This window comes from Netta rufina (genome assembly GCF_964035555.1).
Source record: "Netta rufina genome assembly, chromosome: 1".
NCBI lineage: Eukaryota > Metazoa > Chordata > Aves > Anseriformes > Anatidae > Netta > Netta rufina.
The window spans coordinates 150,954,530-150,977,347 of NC_140123.1; the positions used below are offsets into that span (position 1 = coordinate 150,954,530).

Consider the following 22,818-nt stretch of genomic DNA (forward strand, 5'->3'; position numbering starts at 1 on the left):
TGTTGAGAATTTCTTTGACAAGATATTTTTCTGATGACTAGAATGACTGCAACTCCAGAAATGAACGTCAAACCATACAGAGCAATTCTGGAGCTGTCAGTTTAACATCTGTAAAGAGAAAAAACCTCCTGCAGCTCAAGCAATACTTTTGAAAGCACAGTATAGTCAGTGAAAGACAATATAGATTTCATGGTGAGAAAAGCACGCTTTAACTAATACATGAGGATTCTGTAAGAGTTAATCTCAGTGTAGACAAAGAAAATAGAGCAGATGCCATATAAAAAGTATTTCATTAAGTAGCTTACTGAGCTTTGACCAATGAAGTACAGAAAAAAACCTGTGTACCTTTGTGGTACAGAAGGAACAGTATTTAAAATGGCTCAGGGAAGTGAACGCTGTCCAAATAATGGATGGGTCTAACTAAGAACATTTTAAACAGAAATTAAATTGTCACTGAACTGACTTTTGAGTTTGGTCTGCTTTTCCTAAGATTGTATTATCACAGACTAAAATACGACTTGTGCAAATGAAGAAGAAGGGTTAAAACCAGCTGAAAAAAAACACCGTTTCCTTGAAAATCTGTATGGGCTGGAGGTCTGGCCTGGGCACAATGGAACAGAAGAATGCATAAGCTTGCTGGGTTTAAAGAGCTAGTGGAGAGGGAACAAACACAGCTTTAGCATTAATGCACCTGCCTTCTGGGACTCCCCAGCCTGTATGTTGTCCAGAGTGGCTTCAAGCATAGAAAAGTGGAAGTGAATGATAAATTATTTGCTTTAGAAACAGGGAGGAAGAAGTGGGAAAAAAATGACTCTGAGGGGTGCTCCTGCATCAAATGTGCCAAGATTGAGTCTGGTTGAAAAGGCTCATGTAAAAATATCTTTTCTTACAATTGTATGCTAGGACTGTAATAAATAGACTTACAAGAGCAAGAGCAACATCCGTCTGATCACTTCCCTCTCATCTGAATTTGTTTAGCCCATTAAAGTTTCAGGGTTTTGGGGACCCAAGTTCGACTCCAAGTGTGACTCTAAGCACCTGAATCTCTAAGTCATTCTTTTTCTGGCCCACTGTCTTGAGTGTTTTGCTTAGAGTTATTGTCTCTCTGCTCCCCCCCTTTTAGTTTTCTGAATCCTCCTTGGCCACAGTGTTGTCCCCAGTGTCAATGATTTTAATTTGCGGAACACATCAAACAAGCTACAGTTTCTTTTGGTATTTTTTTTCTCTTGAGAGATTTATACCTCCAATCTCTGCTAGATTACTGAGGCAAAAAATGAATTCAATTAAAAAAAAAAAAAAGTAAATGATGCTCATTCTGTTTGTAACATCGTTTGCTGCCTCTCAGAAATTGCACTGCTTCCCTCACTGACCTCTTGTTCCATGTACTTGAAAAAATGTCATTCCACTTACTATAACCACCTGTCAATTTCCCATTCATTATCTACCTTATGTTTTTCTTTCCGGAAAGAAAGGAAGTTATTATAACTATATGTGAATTGTCTGAGGAAAGTAACTGGTCAGACTAAAATCATGGTCAGGATTATGCATGGCCTGATAGCTCTGTATTTACACATGCTGAGAATTAACACATGCAATATATGTGAAAGATTACAGACATTCAATTATTTTTGCTTCTAGAAGAAGACTTTTTTGATGCAATGATATTTGGCAATGCTATAAAGCATTTGGATCAGTAAGTTAAGATAATATAAACTGAACTTTTACAGCATTTTTACTTAAGTAGTTGCATTTTAGATACTACATGCCATACACTTCTGGGTCAGCCTAATGTTATGTGGGTGTGCCACATTTCTCTCTGCCAGCATTAAAATGGCAGAAAAGAAAAACCAAAAATGAGAAAGAAAGTAACTGTAAGAGCTGGTAATCTCCCAGTAGAACAAAAGATACTGCTTTGTGGTGTAACACTGAACAGAATTGACATTGCCAAGTTTGGGTACAAAGAATATAAGCTTTCACGTTCCAGGACAAATCCTTGAAACTTAATACCGTCTCTTGTTTTCGCAGGGTTTGGGCAGACCAAGCATTTATATATGTAGTTCTGCTCTGGCAAGTAGAGAACCAGGAAACAAACCTCTTTTGCCAAAATATTATATCCTTATCTGTCTGTGTTCTGTTAAGCTACGCTTTTGAACATTTTCATAGAACAGAGGTGCTTTGCAGAAGCTGAAATAAAAAAATAATAATAAAAAAAAACACACAAAAACTGGCATAACTCCCCCAAATATATAAATGAATACAGAAATATAAGTGACCCAACTATATGCAATCCTTTTTCCTAGTAAGTCTGTTTAATTCAATCCAATATATTTCTGAAAAGCAAAACCACTATTATGGTGAATCATTTTCTGATAGTGCAGGGATATTTAAATGGACTCATCTTTTCTAAATGGAGGCTTTACCATCTGTTCTGCCCTGTTATTACAAATAGAGAGGGAACCTAACTCACTGCATCAGCATGTAAAGTCTAGCATCGAAATGATTTAGATGTGTGTGTTCTTTATGCACCTGGTATGTTTTCTCACATACCAAACACAAATCAGTGGGAAGGCCTGTCTCTTGTAATCTAACACATTCTCTGATCTAGTGCCTTTATTCCTTTCTCACGGCAGCAGAAATTGATGGGCAGTAGTTTGCATTTTATTAGGACAATTATGACCCTGTTGCCATCCTGCGGGAGATATATCTTTATTGGGCTGACATTTTGTGATACCATTTACCTCTCTACAGAAAATGAGCCTTGATTCTTTCCCTCTTGCTGGGTCTATGTATGCTTCATCATGAACAGAAATGTTGTAGATGTGCTAAGGATGTGCCAGACTGCTGAAAAACTCTTTCCTCAAAGGATACCATACAATCTCCCTTAAGACCATTTAGAGAGGGAACATATTCCCATCAGAGTAGCGCTGGAGCAGAAACCCCAACATTTATCATACTGCATCATTTTTACTGCTTTCAATGGCAAATTTTGCAGTAGGTTAGGAAGGGAGGTGTGAGTTACCACATCTTACTCTCTCTGTACCAGGGGATTGATTCCACGCTTGATGAAAATGTTAATTCAAAGAAAACTCTCTGGGCGTACCTGTGTTGTAGCCCCTCCCAAGTGCTGGCCAGGGCCGATGATTCTTCCAGAGGTTGCCCAAATACCAGTCACTCTGGTTCTCCACCAAGCCAAGAACCTGCTGCCCTGGAAATGAGCAAAATTGCAAGCAGATCATTAGACAAAAGACAGTCAGTCAATGGAAAACACACACAAAATCTGGAGAGGGACAGGCAGTGGAAACAGAAGACAGCAGTTCTGAAGCTGCCTTCCTTTCATGCATTAGGAAGATGCCTGCTTATGTAACAGAAAGCAATCCTGGCACAGCAAACTCAGCATGGCTCATTTCTTTCCTTTTCCCCTGGCTAGTCTGAGTAATTAAACACTGTGGGAACCTTTGTCATGCTGACAAAAATATATCACCCAGACAAATATGAATGCTGCTTGATTTTGGAATACAATGATGGAGAATCCTCCTAGTGAGAAGTAAGTGTTGGTAAAATGATCATCTAATATGAAGATCTGTTTAAACTCTGATGGAGATAATATAATAGAAGAGCAAGGCTTAGTATAATAAATTATTCTCTTCCCATGCTCTCCCCTCTCGCCCCCCGACTGGTTCCAGTTTTTTTTCTCAGTCACAAGAGATCCCTTTGGCTCAGGAAACAAATGGATTGTAAGGGTTTACCTACATAAGTTGCACTGTTTTAATTTAAGAGATTAATTTAAAAGTCATTTAGGTAAGCCTATGTGGAATGCTGCACAGGAATTATGATTTCAGTTTTAAATGGGCTTATTTTGGTTTAGCTTACATTGATTAGCAGCTGGTTTCAGCTAGAGTAAAACGTGCTTTAAATCAAATGTGTCTAGAAGGTTTGTACTGCTTAAAAATCAACTGAAAAGTGAATGTTTGTATAGATAAGGACTTAATTATCTATCCTGAAATGTGCTGTATGAAATGTAAATAAGACAAGTGATTGAAATGATGCTCTGGTGACGGAGGACGGAGGGAAAGGGAAAACTGCATTTGGATCTAGTCAAAGAAAGGAAAGGGACTAGTGTTTTGACCAAGGGACCCACTCAGTGTGGGCACTATGACTAAGACAGGAAATGTTTTTTCAACCTTTTTGGAAAGCAATTAAATATCATGCTCTGAAAATACATTTTCAAGTCCCAGCTATGCTCATAAAACTGCGTGTATGGCCACAGCAGTGCACTGAAAGCATTAAATTATCATCCCGTGTTGGCTATATAGGACCACAGATGTAATACAAAAAAAAAAAAAAATCAGTATGGCCCAAAACAAGACTGGTCTGAGAAGCAAGACACAAAGACAGAAGTTATTTATTCAAGATTAGCTAGGATGGCATAAGCGTAGACCAGATGACTGTTAGTCTCCTGTGGTACCCAGCTCAGTGGGATGCCAGTAAGCCTCGTGTATCTTGATTCTATTTCAAAGAATGTGAGCAGCAGCGAGTGGCCAATGCATATAACAAATAAATCAGAACAGCACATTACAACAGCATTTAATGAGCGAACGGAAATCAATCTAGAAATAACCTTGAGGGATTACCGAGTCCATTCTATACCACTGTTCAGGTTCAGCCTACTCCATCCTAATCACAACATGCCAGTCCTCACCAGCCCTCATTTTCCAATGATGTCTCTCCTTTCCCATTGTATATTTATTTCCTTTTCCATATTAAACTCCATGAACAGTTTTTTAAGAAGGTGGAAAATCTGGGGGAGAGGGAAAGGATCATAAAAAAGACTACCATACATTATCACCCCTCTGATGCTACTGAAAACTGGTAATATTAACAGAGTGCAGTGCGTAAGAGAATGAGGTGAATTACAAGTTAGAAGCAGATATATCCTAAGCAGATGTTGAAAAGTGTATGTGTTCTTTCTCCATACAAATAAACCGCAGCATATCTCAACCTGTGGGACTCACAGAACACACTGGACAGCAAATGAGGCCCCATGAGCCATATATTGCAAGGAAATAGGAAAAGAGTCTCAACTGATTGATACAAGTCTTAGCTTAAAAAGGCCGAAGGGCACAATTTAAACTAACACTTGTTGATTCTGTGCTGTAAGGCTGTGTGTTCTTTATAACCACTCCCTTACAGATGAGGTAGAATAAATCAAAATAAGGAGCTACCATGGCTAGTAAAGGATGAGAAAAACAATAAAAAATACAGGTGCATCTGGGCTGGAATGGATTGGCACAGCTGGTAGGAAGAGAGTGACCTTGCCCATACTCTAACAGCACATTTCACAACTCAGCAGTCCGCAGATCCTTATGAGGATAGTACCACTAACATCAAAAGAAACGCTAGAATTCCATTTGCAAGAAGCAGATACTAAACTTCCTTACCAGGGAACATCAATCTGCTTTCATTATTTTAGCCCCATGCATTTCCCAACAAATCACAGAGTTCAGCCTTCAAACTGATGAATAATAAGAAATGAACAAACCTTGCTGTTTGTTAATGGTTTTGCTTTCCCACCTACCAGTCAAGAATCTCAGTTCTGACAATGTGCCCCTGACTTACCTTTCAGTTATTATTTTTCAGGCTAAGATAAACTGAAAAAGCTTAGGAAATTATGTTTGCATGCATTTATTGTAGTTTTATTATTTCCTTACCCTTTTCCCCTTTATTTTTGAAGACACCAGAACAAATCCTGCTCTCACCAGTATTCCTGGACGTTTGATATGGGACACGGATGAAGGCAGCAATTAACATTGTATAAGTTTCAGGGCTTAGATACATGGATCAGATAATGTAACTTACTCTGCATCAACTGAGCTGGAATAACTGTCTGTACATGCCCTTTTAGCTTGCCACAAATACAAAATTAGATGTGTTAGCTAACACTTTTTAATTTGATTTTGCAATGGCCTGGGAATCCATACGTGTTCAGGTACTGTCCTAGGGCAGTGTAGTACACAGCTTGTCAGTCTTTTTTAACTCTCCCGCTGGTGTCTAAAAATCTACTAGGCAGATGAGATGGCTTGTCTCCCAAGCCATCTTGGAAGAAGTTATGAAGATACATTAGTATTTTCTATAGTTATACGTATATATATATTTTTTTTCCTAGGCTGGAATAGTGTTGCTCCCTCTGCCAAAGAAGATTTTATTTTTTTTCCCTTTACATCGTCTTTATGACTTCAACTTAGGGCAGAAGTGATCAGAAAAACAGAACTGCAGCTGCATGGCAAATTGTGATGGTTCCACATTTTACTATTATTATTATTTTTTCATTCTGAGTCAGTATAAAAAAATGAAATTCAGAAAAAAATCACTGGAAAAGAGGTCCCAAAATATTTTGATTCAAAAATATCAAAATAACCATATCTAAATGTACAGCCCCACTCATTTCAGTAACATCAATTTGACACATAATACAGATGTATAATATATATCATTAATCTATATATTTAAAAAAAATAAAAAAAAAACACATCATAACATTTTGCCATTCCAATTTTGAACAACTAAAAATATTCCATTCAAAATTCTCACCCATTTATTAACATCATTTTTAAATCAATCTGTCTAGTGTATCGGTTAATTCATTTAGGGTATCAGTTAATTCATTAACTTTAATTTGGTTATTTTTTTCAAATGCATTGTGAAGTTCATAGAATCAAATCATAGAATGGCTTGGGATGGAAAGGACTTTCACGATCATCCAGTTCCAACCTCCCTGCCACCTACTAGATCATGTTGTCCAGGGCCTCGCCCAACCTGATCTTGAACATCTCCAGGGATGGGGCAACCACAGCTTCTCTGGGCAACCTGTGCCAGTGTCTCACCAAGACATGAGTGAAGAATTTCCTCTAACATCTAACCTAAATTTTCCTTCTTTCAGTTTAAAACCATTCCCCTTGTCCTATCATTATCTGCCCAAGCAAAAAGTTGTTTTCCATCTTTTTTATAAGCCTCCTTCAAGCATTAAAAAGGTTGCAATGAGGTAACACCTCCCTTGACCTGCTGGCTACTCCTTTTCAATGCAGCTCAAGATGCAGTTGGCCTTCTGGACTGCAAGCACACGCTGCTGGCTCATGTTCTGGTCCACCAGAACCTCCAAGGCCTTCTCTGCAGGGCTGCTCTAGATGAGTTCTTCTCCCTGTCTGTACTCATGTCCGGGATTGCCCCGAACCAGGTACAGCACCTTCCATTTGGACTTGTTGAACCTCGTAAGATCCACGTGGGCCCACTTCTCAAGCTTGTCCAGGTCCCTTTGGATGGCATCCTTTCATTCTGTTGTATAAATTGCACCACTCAGCTTGGCGTCATCTGCAAACTTGCTGAGGGTGCACTTGATCCCATTGTCTATGTTGTTGATAAAGGTATTAAACAATACCAGCCCCAAGATGGACTCCTAAGAGACACCACTAGTTACCAGCCTCCACTCAGACTTCGAGTCATTGACCACCACCCTCTGGGTGTAGCCTTCAAGCCAATTCCTTATGCACTGAATGGCCCACCCTTCAGATCCATCTCTCTCCAATTTGGACGTCACAATATCATGCGGGACCATGTCAAAGGCTTGAAGAAGTCCAAGTAGCTGACATTGGTCAGTCTTCCCTTGTCAACTGATGCAGGCACTCTGTCACAGAAGGCCACCAGTTTGTTTAGGCATGATTTGCCCTTGGTGAATTCATGCTGGCTGTCACGGATAACCTACTTGTCTTGCACGTGCCTTGACACTGCATCCAGGAGGATCTGTTATTAAAATGCAGGCCAAGCCAAAGCAATGCATGGTGTTGAACAGGCATAATGAAAACTCTCCTTGTCCATGGTCCTCTGACCACCCCTCAGCCCTGACCCGTCCCTCTGCCACTCTTCATGCCTCCCTGATGAGGCACATGCAGCTCTGCAGAAACTTTCATAGGTCTCATCTCCTCTCTGATCATATCAGATCCTGAATTCAGATTTTCTGGGGAGAAGGAGTAGAGTTCCTTGCCAACTTGGCCTTTTGTAAAAGGCAAGCATAACAGAGTTATTTGAGTTATTCTTTCAGCAAATGAGAACATGGTGGCTACTGTAACAAATATGAATTGTTCAGCAGTCTGAGCTGCCTGTTTCTTTTTTCTAAGAGTTATTATAATAAAATACCATGACTAACAGCAAAAGCTCTGTCATTATTTTTTGCTCTGGCCCTGCAGTTATGATTAAGTGCACTCCTCTCCCTCTCTGTTACTCAAGGCACAAGTTAGCTTATGAAAATGAAGCTGTCTTTCTCACTTATTCATACATCACCACTAACAGCCAGACAACAGAAAACAAGGCTATGATTCTGGCATGACCACAGTGAAAAATTATCGAGCAGGCAGAATTACATCCGGACTGTCCTGTACTAGGCTGTGCTGCCCGGCTGTGGGACCAGTCTCCTCCAGAAGGCAGCTGCTCAGCTATGGTGTTTTGCACAGTACAGCTCCCTGACAGCTCAGATGATGGGGAGTGCAAAAGCTTTGCTGTTGCTGAAAAGAGGTTTCCATGGAAAAACAGATACTTCTAAGCCTGACAACTCAATGCCTTTGATTCTGTTTACACATCATGGATTTTTGGTGGCTAACGGAGGGGAAGGCATGTTCCTGTAATTCAGGCATTCAAGGGGACTCAAGATCTCATTTCAGTCCCCAGTTCTGATGCTGATTTCTTGGATGACACGGGACGAGTCACGTAACAGCCTCTTGCTTGATTCTCCACAAATAATAATGGCAATAGCCAATCCCTCTCCCATTTTGCCTGTCTCACATATCGCAACTGTAAGTGCTCTGAGGTAATAACTGTGTGTTATTTTATACCGAAAGCATAACAACAGCTGCATGTAGCCAGGCTGAAGCCCCGTGTAGCACGGTACTGTGTCTCCAGTCACAGGGCGCAGAAGCTGTGTGGTACGAAGAGCAACAGCAGGGCAGCTACCTGGTGGTACTGCTTAACAGTGCTCTTTTGGCCTTCAGGTATTTTCCTATTACAAACAATAATAATAACACTAAAAAATATAACAGCAATTACAACTACTTTCCACAACTTCTTTAGAGGAAAACTTCTTTTTTTTTCTTGTCTTAGGAAACTGCATGGCTTTCATGTGGCTCCACTGCAATCACAGTAAGAGGAACGGGTCCACCTTTTAACCATCTATGGCCATTATTATGTGAGCTGATGCCACAGGAGAAGTCTGTTTCAGTCCAGCTAGTTGCTATATTATCAAGGGTTAGTTGCATTTGGTAGAGGCCTCCAAAGTGAAAAAGAAGCACAAAGTATTTTCAGCCATTAAAAACGTAGACTAATCAAATTCTATACTGTGGAGGTTTTTAAAGAAGAACAGAACAGAACTCTGTCTTGCCACTTCTAACTGTTTCAACAGTTGTGGTTTAAGTTGTTAGAAATTTAATACAGACATGAATGCTGGAGCCACAGCCAAGTACTGCTGGAGCAATGCATGCCTTCAGTGTAAGCTGACAAAAACAGGAGAAGGATTCAGCAAGACTTTAAGATTCAGACCTGGCAGGAACCAGGAGAACTGCAGAGTTAGTGCTCCCAAAACGGGACGCAGACACAAGGAATAAAAAGGTAAAAGGAGAGAAGAGGGGAGAAGATATATATTCTGAATGCTGGAATGTTTCTAAATTGCCCAGTAACAATACTGATGATCACTGTCTGTGACCAGCAGAATCTATAATGGTACAATGAAGCTGGATTATTTTCTGAAAAAAACAGAGTTAAAATATGTTGTTAAATGTCCCTTCCCTCTTCTCTCCTTCTTCATCCTCCTCCTGTTTTGCTTTATCCTTTAAATGCCTGTATAAGACACCTTTCCTTTTGGAAATGAGCATTAAATCTGTAAGCACACATCCTTAGCTGGTGTAAATCAGCATGACTTCAATGAAATCAGTGTACTTATGCTGATTTATACCAGCTGAATGAGTTGCACTTCATGTTAGTCTTGCCTGAGTGACTGACCCTTTCTCTATGGCCTTCTAGTCTCTGAGCTTGCACCAGTTCATACAAAGCATGTGGCTTCTAAAATCTTTCACTTCTCCTGACACATATCTCATCTACCTCTTCAGATCACTGTCAAGTTCAAGCTTTTCATCCTCACTATTGATGCCCTGTGCAATTCTTGCTCTGTCAATATCAATTCATGCTTCTCCCTGCGCCCACACTCACTCCTCTCTTCTACTTGCATGCCCTCTTTCATCCCTAAAAAAGACTCTCTCTTTTACAACAAACTCCCTGAGTTACCTCTGGAAACGTATTTCTAGCATGATAACTCTCAGCACCTCTTAGCACCTCTAGACAGTTTTTAGAAATTTTATCACAGAGTAAAATATGTACATGAAATCTTGTGTGTGCACTGTACCCAAGCCTGTGTGCCCCCAGAAGCAGAGGCAGACATTTCCTCATATGACTGTACAGTGTTCGCTGTTTCACAGAACTGAATACTTTTACCTCTACTGTGAGTTTATTTCACATGCATGCAATACGTGCAACATATAAATGTATTGTATGTGCATTCACACATAGATATGTGCTTATCTATACATACTCAGGGAAGTAGACTTCCCACACAAGTCTACCTATTTGATATCTCTCTTACTTAATGTAAGTATGTTGCTGTCTCTGAATGGCCATTAGCCCTTCTTACTGGACTGATTTCTCATAGAGAGAATCTGCATGGGCAGTTATTAAGGAACAATCTGGATGGGAAGAAGACCAACGAGTAGCTCATGGAAGGTACTGCAGGACTGGATTGGGAGAGGAGAACATGGGTTCATGGCAGCTTCACGTTGGATAGCATGTTGGTGCCAGTAGAGGGAGAGAGGAGACAGGCATTGACTACATGGTAAGAAAACAAAGTAGGTAGGTGAGGCACAAGTAGATAGAGCACATGGATGGCTGGGAAATACAGGATGGGCAAGGCTGAGTCAGTGAAGGAGAAAGGAATTAGTGAAAGGAATAATGATGCTACCAGTGCTGGAACAAGGATCTAAAGCAATATATCAGCTGACTTCTGGATATACTCAGAGGTGGTGATGTGGACAGGGCTAAAGAAGTTACAGCAACTTGAGCCAGAGAAGAATAATAACTCAGCAAGAGTCTGTTCAGATAGAAACATAGCAAGTGTTTTGTAGGTGGTAGAGGGGAAGATTCAGAAGGCAAAATCATACACAAATGGTGATCAAGAGGATGAAGTGTAGAGAATTGGATTGAGAAAGTTTGTGGTAAAGAGCTAAATCTGTGATTCTTCTTCATAAGGAAAGATGAAAGACTGAAATCAATCAAAAGATGAAAATAAATTAGGTTTCTGCTTATCATCTCCTCTACTCCAAGGAGCTTATTAGAAAACGAAGAGTCCAGTGAAAAGTCCAGCAAACTACAGCAAAGCCAGAAAATCTATCATTAATATTTGCAACACTTTCATCTGCAGAATTTCAGAGAAACAGATTCTCAGCAGTTGTGTACAAGATACGAAGTGCAGAAAAAAGACTTTCACTGTGGAACAAAACTTTTTGAGGTTTTCTGTGACAATTGCAAGGTGTTGTACACACGTGACAAATGGGCTCCTATGCCAGGAACTTAAAACTAGTTCAAAGATGTTATGATTTGGACACACACAGAAGTTTTTGTTTGTTTTCTACCTGGCAGGAAAGGATATACCCCAAAACACTGCCAGGGAAAGAGCACTAGCGTGGTGTTTGGGGAAGAATGCACCTGAATGCAGAAGCTGTAGTGAAATGGTATGCCAGAGTACAAGGGATGCCCATACCAGCTTCAAGTGCTGCTGAGCTTATCCTTCCTCACCTCAGCTTTTATGCCACTGTTTATGGCACAAAATGTCCCAGCAGCAGCAATGCCATCTAATTAACAGCAATAGAAGACTTGGCATGAACCCTTTCTCAGATGATGACTCTCTCCTAACCAGGTTGCAGGTGCTCAGTAAGATGGACTCGCTGCTTTGACTACACACCTCACTTTTTATTCAAACAATGGCAGCTTAAAGATTGCGTGCCCCTGTACTGCTTTCCCCCTGTCATTGTCTCCCTTTTAATTTTTAATTCATTCAATATAAAACCCTACATTTTTTTAAAAATTGAAAACTTCTTCCTCTGAAAGCAGCAAAATGTCCTTATGAACAAAGTCAATTCCAATCCACTAGCTCTAATATTCAGGCAGGGGGCTGAGAGAAAAGACATTTTTAAATTACTGTGCCCAGTGTTTCAGGAGCATACAAGCTATTAAAACCATGGCATGAATTTGTGCTATGCAGGAATACGTGATCACTGAATAAAAGATGCTTCTTTTTTTTTTTTTTTTTTCCCTCTTTTCCCTGCCAATGATAATGCAATAAAACTGCCTTGGACGAGAGTGTGAAGAACATGAAAGTAACTGTCCATACACCATGACTCTGTCTGTCATAACTGTTATCAAATTTATAAAGGGGTAAGGTCCTGAGATGCTCATATTGGTTGGCACAAACCCTGTCTTTGAAATACATCTCAGTAACGGGGAGCTGAGCAGCAGGCTGCAACATGTAATCAATAATATAACTCTTGTGCAGTGCCTTTCATTAGTAACCCTTTATAAAGGAAAGAAGAAAAGTCCCTACGGTGGGAGAAACTGAGGTACCTGGTGATGGAGTGATATATCTAAGATGACCAAGGAGATGAACAGTGATCTATGAACAGGCACCAAGACTTCTGAGATCCTGAGCACTGTTTGTTGATACTGAGGCACCATCCTTTTTAGTACCCTAGTGCCTAAACTGCCATTGCCACTTAGTAATAATTCAGAAGTTTCCATTTCCCTAGCCTTCTGAGCAGCTGTTGGCTTACTGTGTTCACTAGTGGCTGAGGTTTTTCTTGCCAAACCCTGAACGGATTCTGTTCTGCCACAAGTTTACTTTGGGTACATCCCTTGGGATTCTGTGCATGTCTCTTCACATTCCTTGTGATGTACGGGCAGTTGTTGATTTCAGCTGTACCAATGTAAATCTTAAGTTGCTTCTGTTAACTGAACAAACTTAACTCAGATCCACATGAGAGTAACAGAGGTTAGCCACTGCCTGCTCATTCCTCTCTTTCTTTCTGTAAAATGGGAATGACGTCACTGCTTCACTACACTTATTGGGTTTCAGTAATCGGTGCTTGAGGTTGTTGTTGGAATACTAAACTGTTGTTTATTAGCAATGAATTAGAGACAGAGCATAAGAGCTTTCTTATACTCCAGAGACTGTTATTCCAACTTCATATTCTCTTTGGCAGTTTTTGTATATAAATAGCAAGATATGAACCCCACCCCTCTTATTTTTATTTAAAGAAACAAATCTTCTAAATCAATGGGCACACCAGGAATGTTTGCAAGCAAGAAACATCTAAGTATATATCATAAGGACTTTCTCTGAGCACCAGAGAAGTCCCTGAATTTAGAAGCAGAGGCAGAAAAAAATCCAAGATGAGCAGAATGAAAAGGATTGTTTTTCTGGTGACAAGTTGAAAAAGAAAACAACACACACAGAAAATAGGGACATGCTTCATAGAAAAGGGCTGTAGTCACACATGATGTAAAAAAGGTTGCCAAGTTAGTGTAAGTGGTGTTGAAATCCAACTATGTTGACATTATTATTCCCCTTTGTTGGATTCAGTTCTGTCAAAAAATAAACAAGCTCTGCATTTTCCCTTTGGCTATGTGGCTTTACTAGCCTATGCAAATTTTTCAAGATCAAGATTCAAGTCTTCTCTTCCATAGACACAGCCTGCAGTAAGGTGCTGCTACCTGCCCAGCACTTCTTGCCACTGCTATTAATGGCACTCACTACACTGACAATTGTTTTTATCTTTTTTTTTTATTGTAAAGAGCTCACCTTATACTGTTAATGACACACTTCGAGACAGGTGAGAGCTCACAATCACTACAGCTAAAAATGATTTATGCATCAGGATATCAGACGGTAAGATGACACGTTTGTTCATATCTAATGACTGTGCACAATTAGTCCTGTATCATGGAAATGCTGATGGAGAGCTCTGATATCAAACAGCCTCCTGTTCCGCATCCTGAGCCCACAGAACACGAGCTGCTTCTGCCTGATACAACAAAAACCAGTGGCTGTACAAGAAGCCTCATGGTTTAGTGATGACCTTGAGAGACTTGGGATTTCTTCCTATTCCAACACTGACTGGCTGTGCAATCACTGCTGGGTCACCAGCTGTTTGCCCAGCTTCAGCCTCTCTAGGTAGACATGATTCTGCAGTCAGGCTAAGCAGCAGATGTGTGTGCAAGAAAAGAACAGCTCAGAGAACAGAATGGAAAGCTTTATCCTAACAGTGTTGCAAGTTATTTTTGCAGCAAGAGATGGAGCACTACAAATATCTAATAAATGTGCAGAGAATTGCACTTAAATTTGAACACAGCCATTCCTTCTCTATGTCCTTCTCTGTCTTTTAACCTGTACCCTGGAGACAGAGGGATTTACAGGGCAAAGTGGTTGAGATTTTCTCTTGCTGAAATTGTGTCCACTTGTAAACTGAACTTGAAATCATATATAGCATTGGCTTGGTTTTGCTGGTATGTAACCCTGTCCAATACTACAGAGTCAAGACTGACACAAAAATAAAATTACAAAACTGCCACTTACACAGTACCTTGAGCTCCAAGGGCTCAACTACCATGTGTCTGCTAGTAACAATTACTTACTCTCAGCTTTCAGCTGTTTACTTACATCTATGACACATTGTGCTAGAGTGACAATGAAGTGGTTAATATTCCTGATCTGATGGAAAATCCAGTAAGGCCTGGAAAAAAACAATAAGAAAAATACGACATTCCTCAGTGTTTTGCAAATCAATCGTTGTGGACAGTTCTGGTTTTTAGGGTGTTTTACTAAAGTCAACCTTGGCGCTGACATTTCCCTTTTTGTCCTATTTATTGGTGTAGCACTGATTCCTGTTATTCTGAAGAACCTCACAGCAAAGAGGAAGAAAGCTGTGTCAACTGAGTAAAGGGATAAAAGTAAGTGTTATGAAAATCAGCTTAAGCTCTTTTCTCTCAGTTGTTCAATTATTTAGTACGCGCAGGTCTGTTTTTAATTGAGACAGATAACAAATGTGAGCTCAATAGTTCACATAAAGTGTGGAATTTTATTCCACAGCTCTGAGCCAGAGAGACTTGAAAGTGGTACAAAAGAGTTAAAGCCTAAAAGCAAAGAGGTGAGAGATTAGCACAAGGTGCCAGTATCATTAAGTAGATATGTTGATGATAACGGGAAGAAAGGGCAAGACTCGCTGTCCACTGAAACACAACAACTCCCATAACGTATTCTGCACATCATATCGTTCAAGCCTCTAATATTTCATTCATTGATTTTATTGTCAAATGAAAAGGCGCTTGTTCCAAGTGGCATTTAGTGAGACAGATGGGGAGAGACCCAGACTTCATTACTGGGAGTTTGCTTTCTGGATAATGCTGACATTATATGGGTAAAAAGCAACAGGAGTGCAAAAGTCTACCGTTTTCGAATGGTTAGAAAAGTCTCTTTGGTTCTTTCCCTGGAAGCTGAAGGGCTTTTTACTTGGTCAGACTGCAGTCTGCCTCGTGTGTCATCTGCAGAGATCTGTGAAAAAGTGCCGCTCAGACTTCTCACATACAGGTAGGCTCTTTGAGATAAGCTCTGTTAGCATAGGATTCAACTTTTGTGTTGACTGCTGTTCTCAGCTACAGAAGGAGAGAAGAAGATCAGGAGAGAAGGCTATGAACTCTTGAACTTTCTAGCAACTAGTTTTAAGGAAATATTCTACATTGTGCTTGCAAAACAGGGGACATACACGTATGTACTCCACTGAAAACTTTTTCTTTAGCTCCAGAAGCAAATATCCCCAGAGAAACCTTAGAAGTGTGTTCACTGACACTCCACAGTTACAAATAGTTGTATTGACAGGCAAAAAAGATCTCAGAGCTCCTTGTAGCCACAGAAATAAACTTACAGAAAACCAAACACCAGAAAAAAGTAAGCTTACATATGTACAGGAGTTCAGAAAACACCCTGAAATAACCTGCTTGTCCCTACATCAACATAGCAGAGGCTAAGGGAATATTGAAACGGTGATGGTTAGACAAAGCACTCCAAACCTTTCTCTCCTTGGAAATAACTAGAGGAAAATACAAAAAGTGAAAACAATTTCTGGAAGAAAATCCAGAACTTTCCATCTTAGAGAAGTATCTCATCAATGGGTTGACAGGGTTATGATCCCTCCTGCTTATTCTCCCTCTCTGGCCTCATTAATTTTGCATTCCTGGTGCAGAGCAGCAAGGCCTCACCAAGAAGCTGCCTGCAGCCAGATGCCTCACATACTTCTTTAAGAAATGGGAGAACCTTCACCTTCCAAACTAAAGAAGAGCCTTCCTTTTCCTGGCTATGTGCTCCTTCCCCCTACACACAGCACGAAATATGTAGCACTAGCACCCCACAACCTCTTCTTTATACTCTTCTCCCTGTAATGAGGTCAAATTGCTTGGCCCTTCTGAAAGGTTAGGTGCAGAAGAGTCAAGATGCAAAATGGATTTAGGCTGAAAATAGCTGGCAGCTGTCTGGCTTAACCAAAATTACAGCATCTGTAGGCATGCACAGTGACAGAATTTAAAGTGCCCGTGTGCTGGGGTTGAAAGCAACGTGCCTACAGCAGGCAGGAAAGACTTTGTGAACTGCTTTGTAAGTTACTTGTATAAACTCCACTTAGAACTAAATTTTAAGAAGTATCCATTTGTGAACCTAAGCCTAATGTTACTTTATGCCTTTTTTTTTTTTTTTGGTGATTTTTACAGCAGGATTTAAAGTACAAGCTTTCCTTTAAAAATACTAAAGAATCAAAGTGACCAGCTGAACTACTGAAAATATCTAGAGAAGGTAAAGTATACTTTCACAATAATAAAAAAAAAAAGAAAAAAAAAAAAGAAAAAGAGGGGACAAAAGCATCAAGAATTCCTCGGACATCAAAATGTTGTAACCAGCTGTGCCCAACCACTGCAGGAAAGTATGCAGGAAGTCAGGGAACCAGTTAATCCTCTTAATCTCTACTAATGCACGAAGTGTAAGTAACATTTCTTTTATGAAGCTGTAAAACGCTGTTATGAGTTTTGAATCTGTCTTGAGTCTGAATGAATTCTGTCATCAAAAGAATAAGAACAGCAAGTCAAATAAGAGTAAATTTCCCTTTACTTCTTCTCCTCTTCACCTATTTAGGGAGAAGATGGAAAACAATATAAAAATTGAAAGCTGTAAAATGGACTTGGCTAACTCTCTCATAACCACAGACATTAGATGACACATTGTACTTGCCCTTAAAGAGGGAAAAAATGTATGAGATACATTTGATAAGATAAAAGAAAGACAAAAAATATATCTGCAACCTCTCTGTTTGATAAGCCTTTTTTGCACAAAAAAAAAAAAAAAGGTATAACACAAAAGACTTCATTCTCTGTCTTCCTTGGAGAAAAGAGAAATCCCTGAGCCACTAAATGTCCATAAGACACACCCGTTATTAACACGCAGTGCCATGTAGTGGAAGGCTGATGCCACCTTTTTGTCAGTCATGCTGCAGATCTATTAAGCACCATAATAAATACAAATTACAATAGAAACACATTTAATACTTTGGCAAATTAAAAATGGATTGCCTTTCAAGTTCTGAAAAATAGCAACAAATTAATATGCATCTGCAGATCAGAAAAGCAATAAGTCAAAGAAGGACGATGTAGACGACAGTTTTGGCTGTGTATTGGGAAGATCAGAAAGACCCAGTTAAATCTAGAAATGAAATCTTGGCTTCCATTGTATTTAACACTCTGAGAATTCATTCAGAGCACAGTCACATAAATGATGTGGGAGCAAGCACATTAGCTTGAGAAATTATCACCCCATGGCAGGAGTTATTGCCTACCTAGCTCATCTCAGTGTATAGCCATCTGGATTAGCTGCAGCCCTCTTCATCGGCCCTTGATAAAGGCGGTACGCAGAGTGAGAGGGACTATGAGTCCCCATAAAGTCTGTTAATGCAGCTTATGGAGAAGTAATGAAGAGATGATGGCAATAATTTCTTAAATCACTCTGAGCAAAATTGTCAGGACATCAGTTTATGCCTCCAAAAGCATCCAATAAATGGAACGTTTGCAGTTAATCTGTTCTAAACTCTTGAAAAGGTAAATCCCTTGTTAGCACTGAGGAAAGATTGTATAACCTGGTAGATTTGTTAAAGTATCCCTACGCTGTTCCACCTTTTGCTTGCACCTCTGCCCTTTCTCTCCTGGAAGTCCACAAACATTGTACCCACTCCTAAAATCCAGCTGTGTAGTCCCAAATAGACAGACATCTCTTACTCTTCACAACGAACCAATGATGGGGATGACTCCAAGTAATTCTTGTGAAATCATCTGTGCACAGTTTTTTTTGTTTTTATACGCACCATAATTAACTCTTATTTTAATCCATCCAGTTCCATCTTCCTTCTTAAGCCTCCCCCTGGAGCATTTCTTAACTCCTCACTTCATTACTGCTACTTTTAGCTTGGACCTACACTTGTTTCCTACCATGCCCTCAGGGTTTTCAGAAATGAACTTCTTTTTCCACAAGATTGTTTCATTTCTGATTTGTACGATTTTCTCTCTGTGCTAAATGCTGTAAAAATGAATTGTCAACAGTACTTTGTAACTTGGCATAGGAAACGTGAGGATCACTCTCAATGGTACATACTCAAAACAAACAAAAAAAGAGCAAATAAATGTAACACCCTCCCCCTCCTTCAACATGTGAAATGCTGGTTTCTTTCCTTTGAGAGTAAGATGTGACCTTGTGACTGAATTTAAAGCTCTTACTCTGTCACTTAGGCTCGGACCAGTAATTGCATGAGGAAACAAACTCCAAGACATAGATCAAATTCTGGGGCAATCTTCCATGTTTTATCACCATGTGAACTCAGTTCCTGCCTTCCGATGAAAGGAAAATAAACCATTTCCCATTTAAGCTTATAAGATCAATGCTGCAAGAAGAGAAATGTGTGAGTAGGCATGCACTGAAGGAAAGGAAGATTTATATAAGATGTAATTTAAGACACCAAGGCATTAAAAAGAGATCATTATCTGTTTTGGAGGTAGAGAAAAGATATTCTATATATCATTATGAGATTCTGATCAGTTCTAGAAACTGAAAAGTACTGATGATATTTTGTTTCACAACAGATGGGAAGGTTCACCCCTCAGGAAGACTGAATGAGGGCTGACTCAACATCATAAAATACTAGCTAATTTGAAGGATTTCCCCCCTCCCCTTTTTCTCCAAGTCCTCTAAGCTAATTTTGTAGCTAATGCAAGGACAGATCTGAGGGAGTAATTATCAAGCAGGTATGACAGGATTAAGTAAATGCTCTATGACAAGGCAATGCTGGGCTTCTCTCACTGAACCACTACATAAATTATTTGTGGTCAGGATTAAAGTATTTAATTAAATCATCTTTGTATGGATGACACAGGAAAATTATTTTTAAAATTGTGCAAGAGAGAAAAAAAAGCTTCCCTTCCATTTACTTCTTACAATCTATTATTGAGACCATAGTTCAAAAAACAGAATGATCAAAACAGCAGTGACTCACTGGCAAGAGCATTAGGATAAATCAACGTACCTTGAAAGTTATCTCCTGGCATACATACTCTTCTCCCCTACCCAAGATGATTACAATGTTATGCAAATATGTTTCTGGAACAAGGACAGCTTCCTGACCAGAAAGGTAGTGTCTCTCAGTGGTCCGAGCAGCTTACCCATGGGAAGTCTCCTTAATGTAAAGTTGTCACTCAACTCACTAAACTTTAGCAGGTTGCTAGCAGACAGAGAGCGAAAAAGGATTTGTCAATTTTGTGTTTCACACAAATGATAGTGGGAAGCAAGGAAAGGCTTGCTATAGAAGAAAAGATGTGTGTAGAACAAATTCTAGAATGTTTGACCCCTGAAAATGACAAAGGGAAAAAAAAAATAGAAGACAGATTTTCCTCCAAAGAGTTATATTCTGCAGTGCAAGGAGGGAAAATCAACATTACAGAGAGAATTGCTCGTTAAGGTCACTAGGTCCTAAATGATCTCTTGCCTCTATTACTGCTCATATCAGCAACTGTGAGACAACTAGTCTAGGCCAGAAAAACCAAGAGAAAGGTACCTGGAGATTGATGGACTGTATCAAACAGATCTGAGGTCATGGCGGAGCTGGGGCAGGGAGACATTTCTTTGCTTCCACCAAAACGTCTTTTGAAGTCACATTTAGCTAACTATTCTGAGAAATGAACATATGAGCTTGGTTTGCCTCTGTTTGGCTGCAGAACTGAATGAAATAATCTAGTTGGTGGATAAAATGCAAGGATTTGGACTTAATACTCAAGCCACTGTCAACTAGAATGGAAGGACTTCAAGCTATTCCTTGTTATTTGGACTAGTATCCTGGCTGGAAGAAAACCCAGTGGGGAGGAATTGAGTTGGTTATTAATGCAAATCCTTAGTATCTCCCTTCAGAAGATAAGGGTGTTACCATTTTTCATACTAGATGTCTACTTCTTATTGCAGAAAGCAAATAAAACCTTTTAGATTTTTCTTTTAATTTCAAGCCATAATAAAAAGTAGAAAAATATTTTGAACAAAAATCCATTTCCCCCTCTCTGAAGGGGAAAATAAAGAAAGCCAAATACAACAAACATCATACATTTCTGCAATTATTTCTTCCCAACTCTACAGTTTAGGAAACAGCATTTTTATTATTTGACCTCAGGAACAGCAAAAACAGGAAAGAAATGTTCTATGAATAGTCATTAAAGAGAAAGTCTATGTGAATATATAAACCATGACCTAATATTCAGCAATTTCCATGATCTTTGCGTCATACAGCTATACCCATGCACATATTGTAGCAGAAGCTGGATGAACACTGCTGAAGAACATAACAAAGAAAGCAGCTTCTTTTAATAATTCTAATAGTTCCTGTATATAATCTGTCAGTAACTTGTTGTGAATGAGAGGGAAGCTTAGAGAATAAATATGCCTGCAACTGTATCATGTACCAATAGGGGGGAAAAAGAAAAGGACAAGCATATGGAGCTACTAATGGAACAGAATACAATTCTATATAAGGATGGATAAGTGGAGATCTGAAGTAAGCTAGAAGGTATATGACATTGCACATATTAACGCGTTTCCACAGTATAATCCAAAAGTGATTTAAACACCTACAGCAGCTTTCGTAAGAAGTTTGATGTATTTCTTCTGGACCACTTAACAATCATGAGCTGCTGCTTAATCTCCTTTCCTATCATTACATACTGCCAATACACATGTGTGTTAAATTTAATTTCTCTCCATTGTAATTAGTCTGGGTCTACCTGCCTGACATATTAACTGATCCTAGTCCCACATCTGTGACATCAAATGATTTCCATGGTGACAGATTGAGATATATTCCTGAATGAGACTGGTAAATGGGTCATATTTGATTGGAAAAGGGAAAAAAGTAACAGCCCACTTTAATATATACTTGCTTTGGCTAAGCTAATCAGAAATTAAGGGAACACAGACTCTAAGAAAAAAAAAAAAAAAACAAAACAACACAAAACAAGACAAAACAAAATGGTACTATTAAATTTGGTTGGGAATTGATAACTACAGAAGCTCATGAAAAAAAAATTAAGGTTATTGTGGGTAGTTGAGATTTCCAGAGTATGTCAATCACTTCTTTAAAGACTAAAACTTATTTCAACGATTTTTTATCTCATATAGTACTGTTCTGTAGAATATGCCATTTCATAGTCATGTCACAGCAGCATTGATCATGAAGTTAAGTCTAGATTTGACCCTACAAAATCTCTGGTCCTTTGCAATTTGCACAAGCGATTCTCTCTTCTCTGGTTTATTTCCATTTATCAACTTCAGTTCGCACTGTAGACCATACGTGAGCAATGAAACTGTACTGCAGGTAGATAGGTCTGGATTAAAATTGCTCATGTTCTGCTACATGGATACTTGGGTCCTCACATGTTATCTGTCAACGGTGTTTCAGTGAGCACCAGCACTGTCAAGCCCCTGAAACAAACTACTGCTGGTTTTGAAGGATGCCTGAATAAAATATCCTCAACATGGTGCTTTTGGATGGCAGCAATGGCAGCTGCTGTGGCTCCTGATAAAATGGATTCAGTGGCATGAGACAGTGTAACAGGGAATGAAGATCCTCCTTTCACACGGACTTGAAGCAGTCAAAATAGAGATAAAGTTAAGCAAGTATAGCTCCTTTTATATCAAATGGAGCCATTGCGACCTGCAGCAGGTCAGAATTTGGCCTCGTTACATTTATATTACAGAAGAATTAAGTCTTACATCTGTTTTCTCACAAAAGCACTGGCTGTTGGCTTTGCTGCTGATTAGTAGTCTCCCACTTCCCCATTCCGGGCAAGTTGGTGAGGAAAGCTGTCAGACCAAGAACTGGGCTGCTGGCAGGCAATCGTTAGGCCAGGGCATGCTCCAAAAAGCATATGATTGTGTAGGGGGGCCTTTGCCATTTGGGAAATTGGCCATTATGAGTTCTAATCCATAGCAGCCCAAGTTTAGTTTCTTAGAAGAGTAACCTAAATTAAAACTAACAAATTTCCCAAATGCAAAAGGATCCAAGCACCATTATTGAGACGATACCAGGATAGCATAAGGGGGTGAAAATTGCTGTCTGA

The 22,818-nt window shown here is 39.5% G+C and overlaps 1 protein-coding gene across 1 annotated transcript in view; it reads right to left on the reverse strand.

Annotated features, from left to right (window-relative positions):
- Positions 1-22,818, reverse strand: part of LARGE1 (LARGE xylosyl- and glucuronyltransferase 1) — a 281,219-nt gene that overhangs the window by 60,898 nt on the left and 197,503 nt on the right. Inside the window, exon 8 of the mRNA XM_084289677.1 lies at positions 3,101-3,205. Coding sequence (XP_084145803.1) covers positions 3,101-3,205 — 105 coding nt within the window. The remainder of the gene's footprint in view (positions 1-3,100; positions 3,206-22,818) is intronic.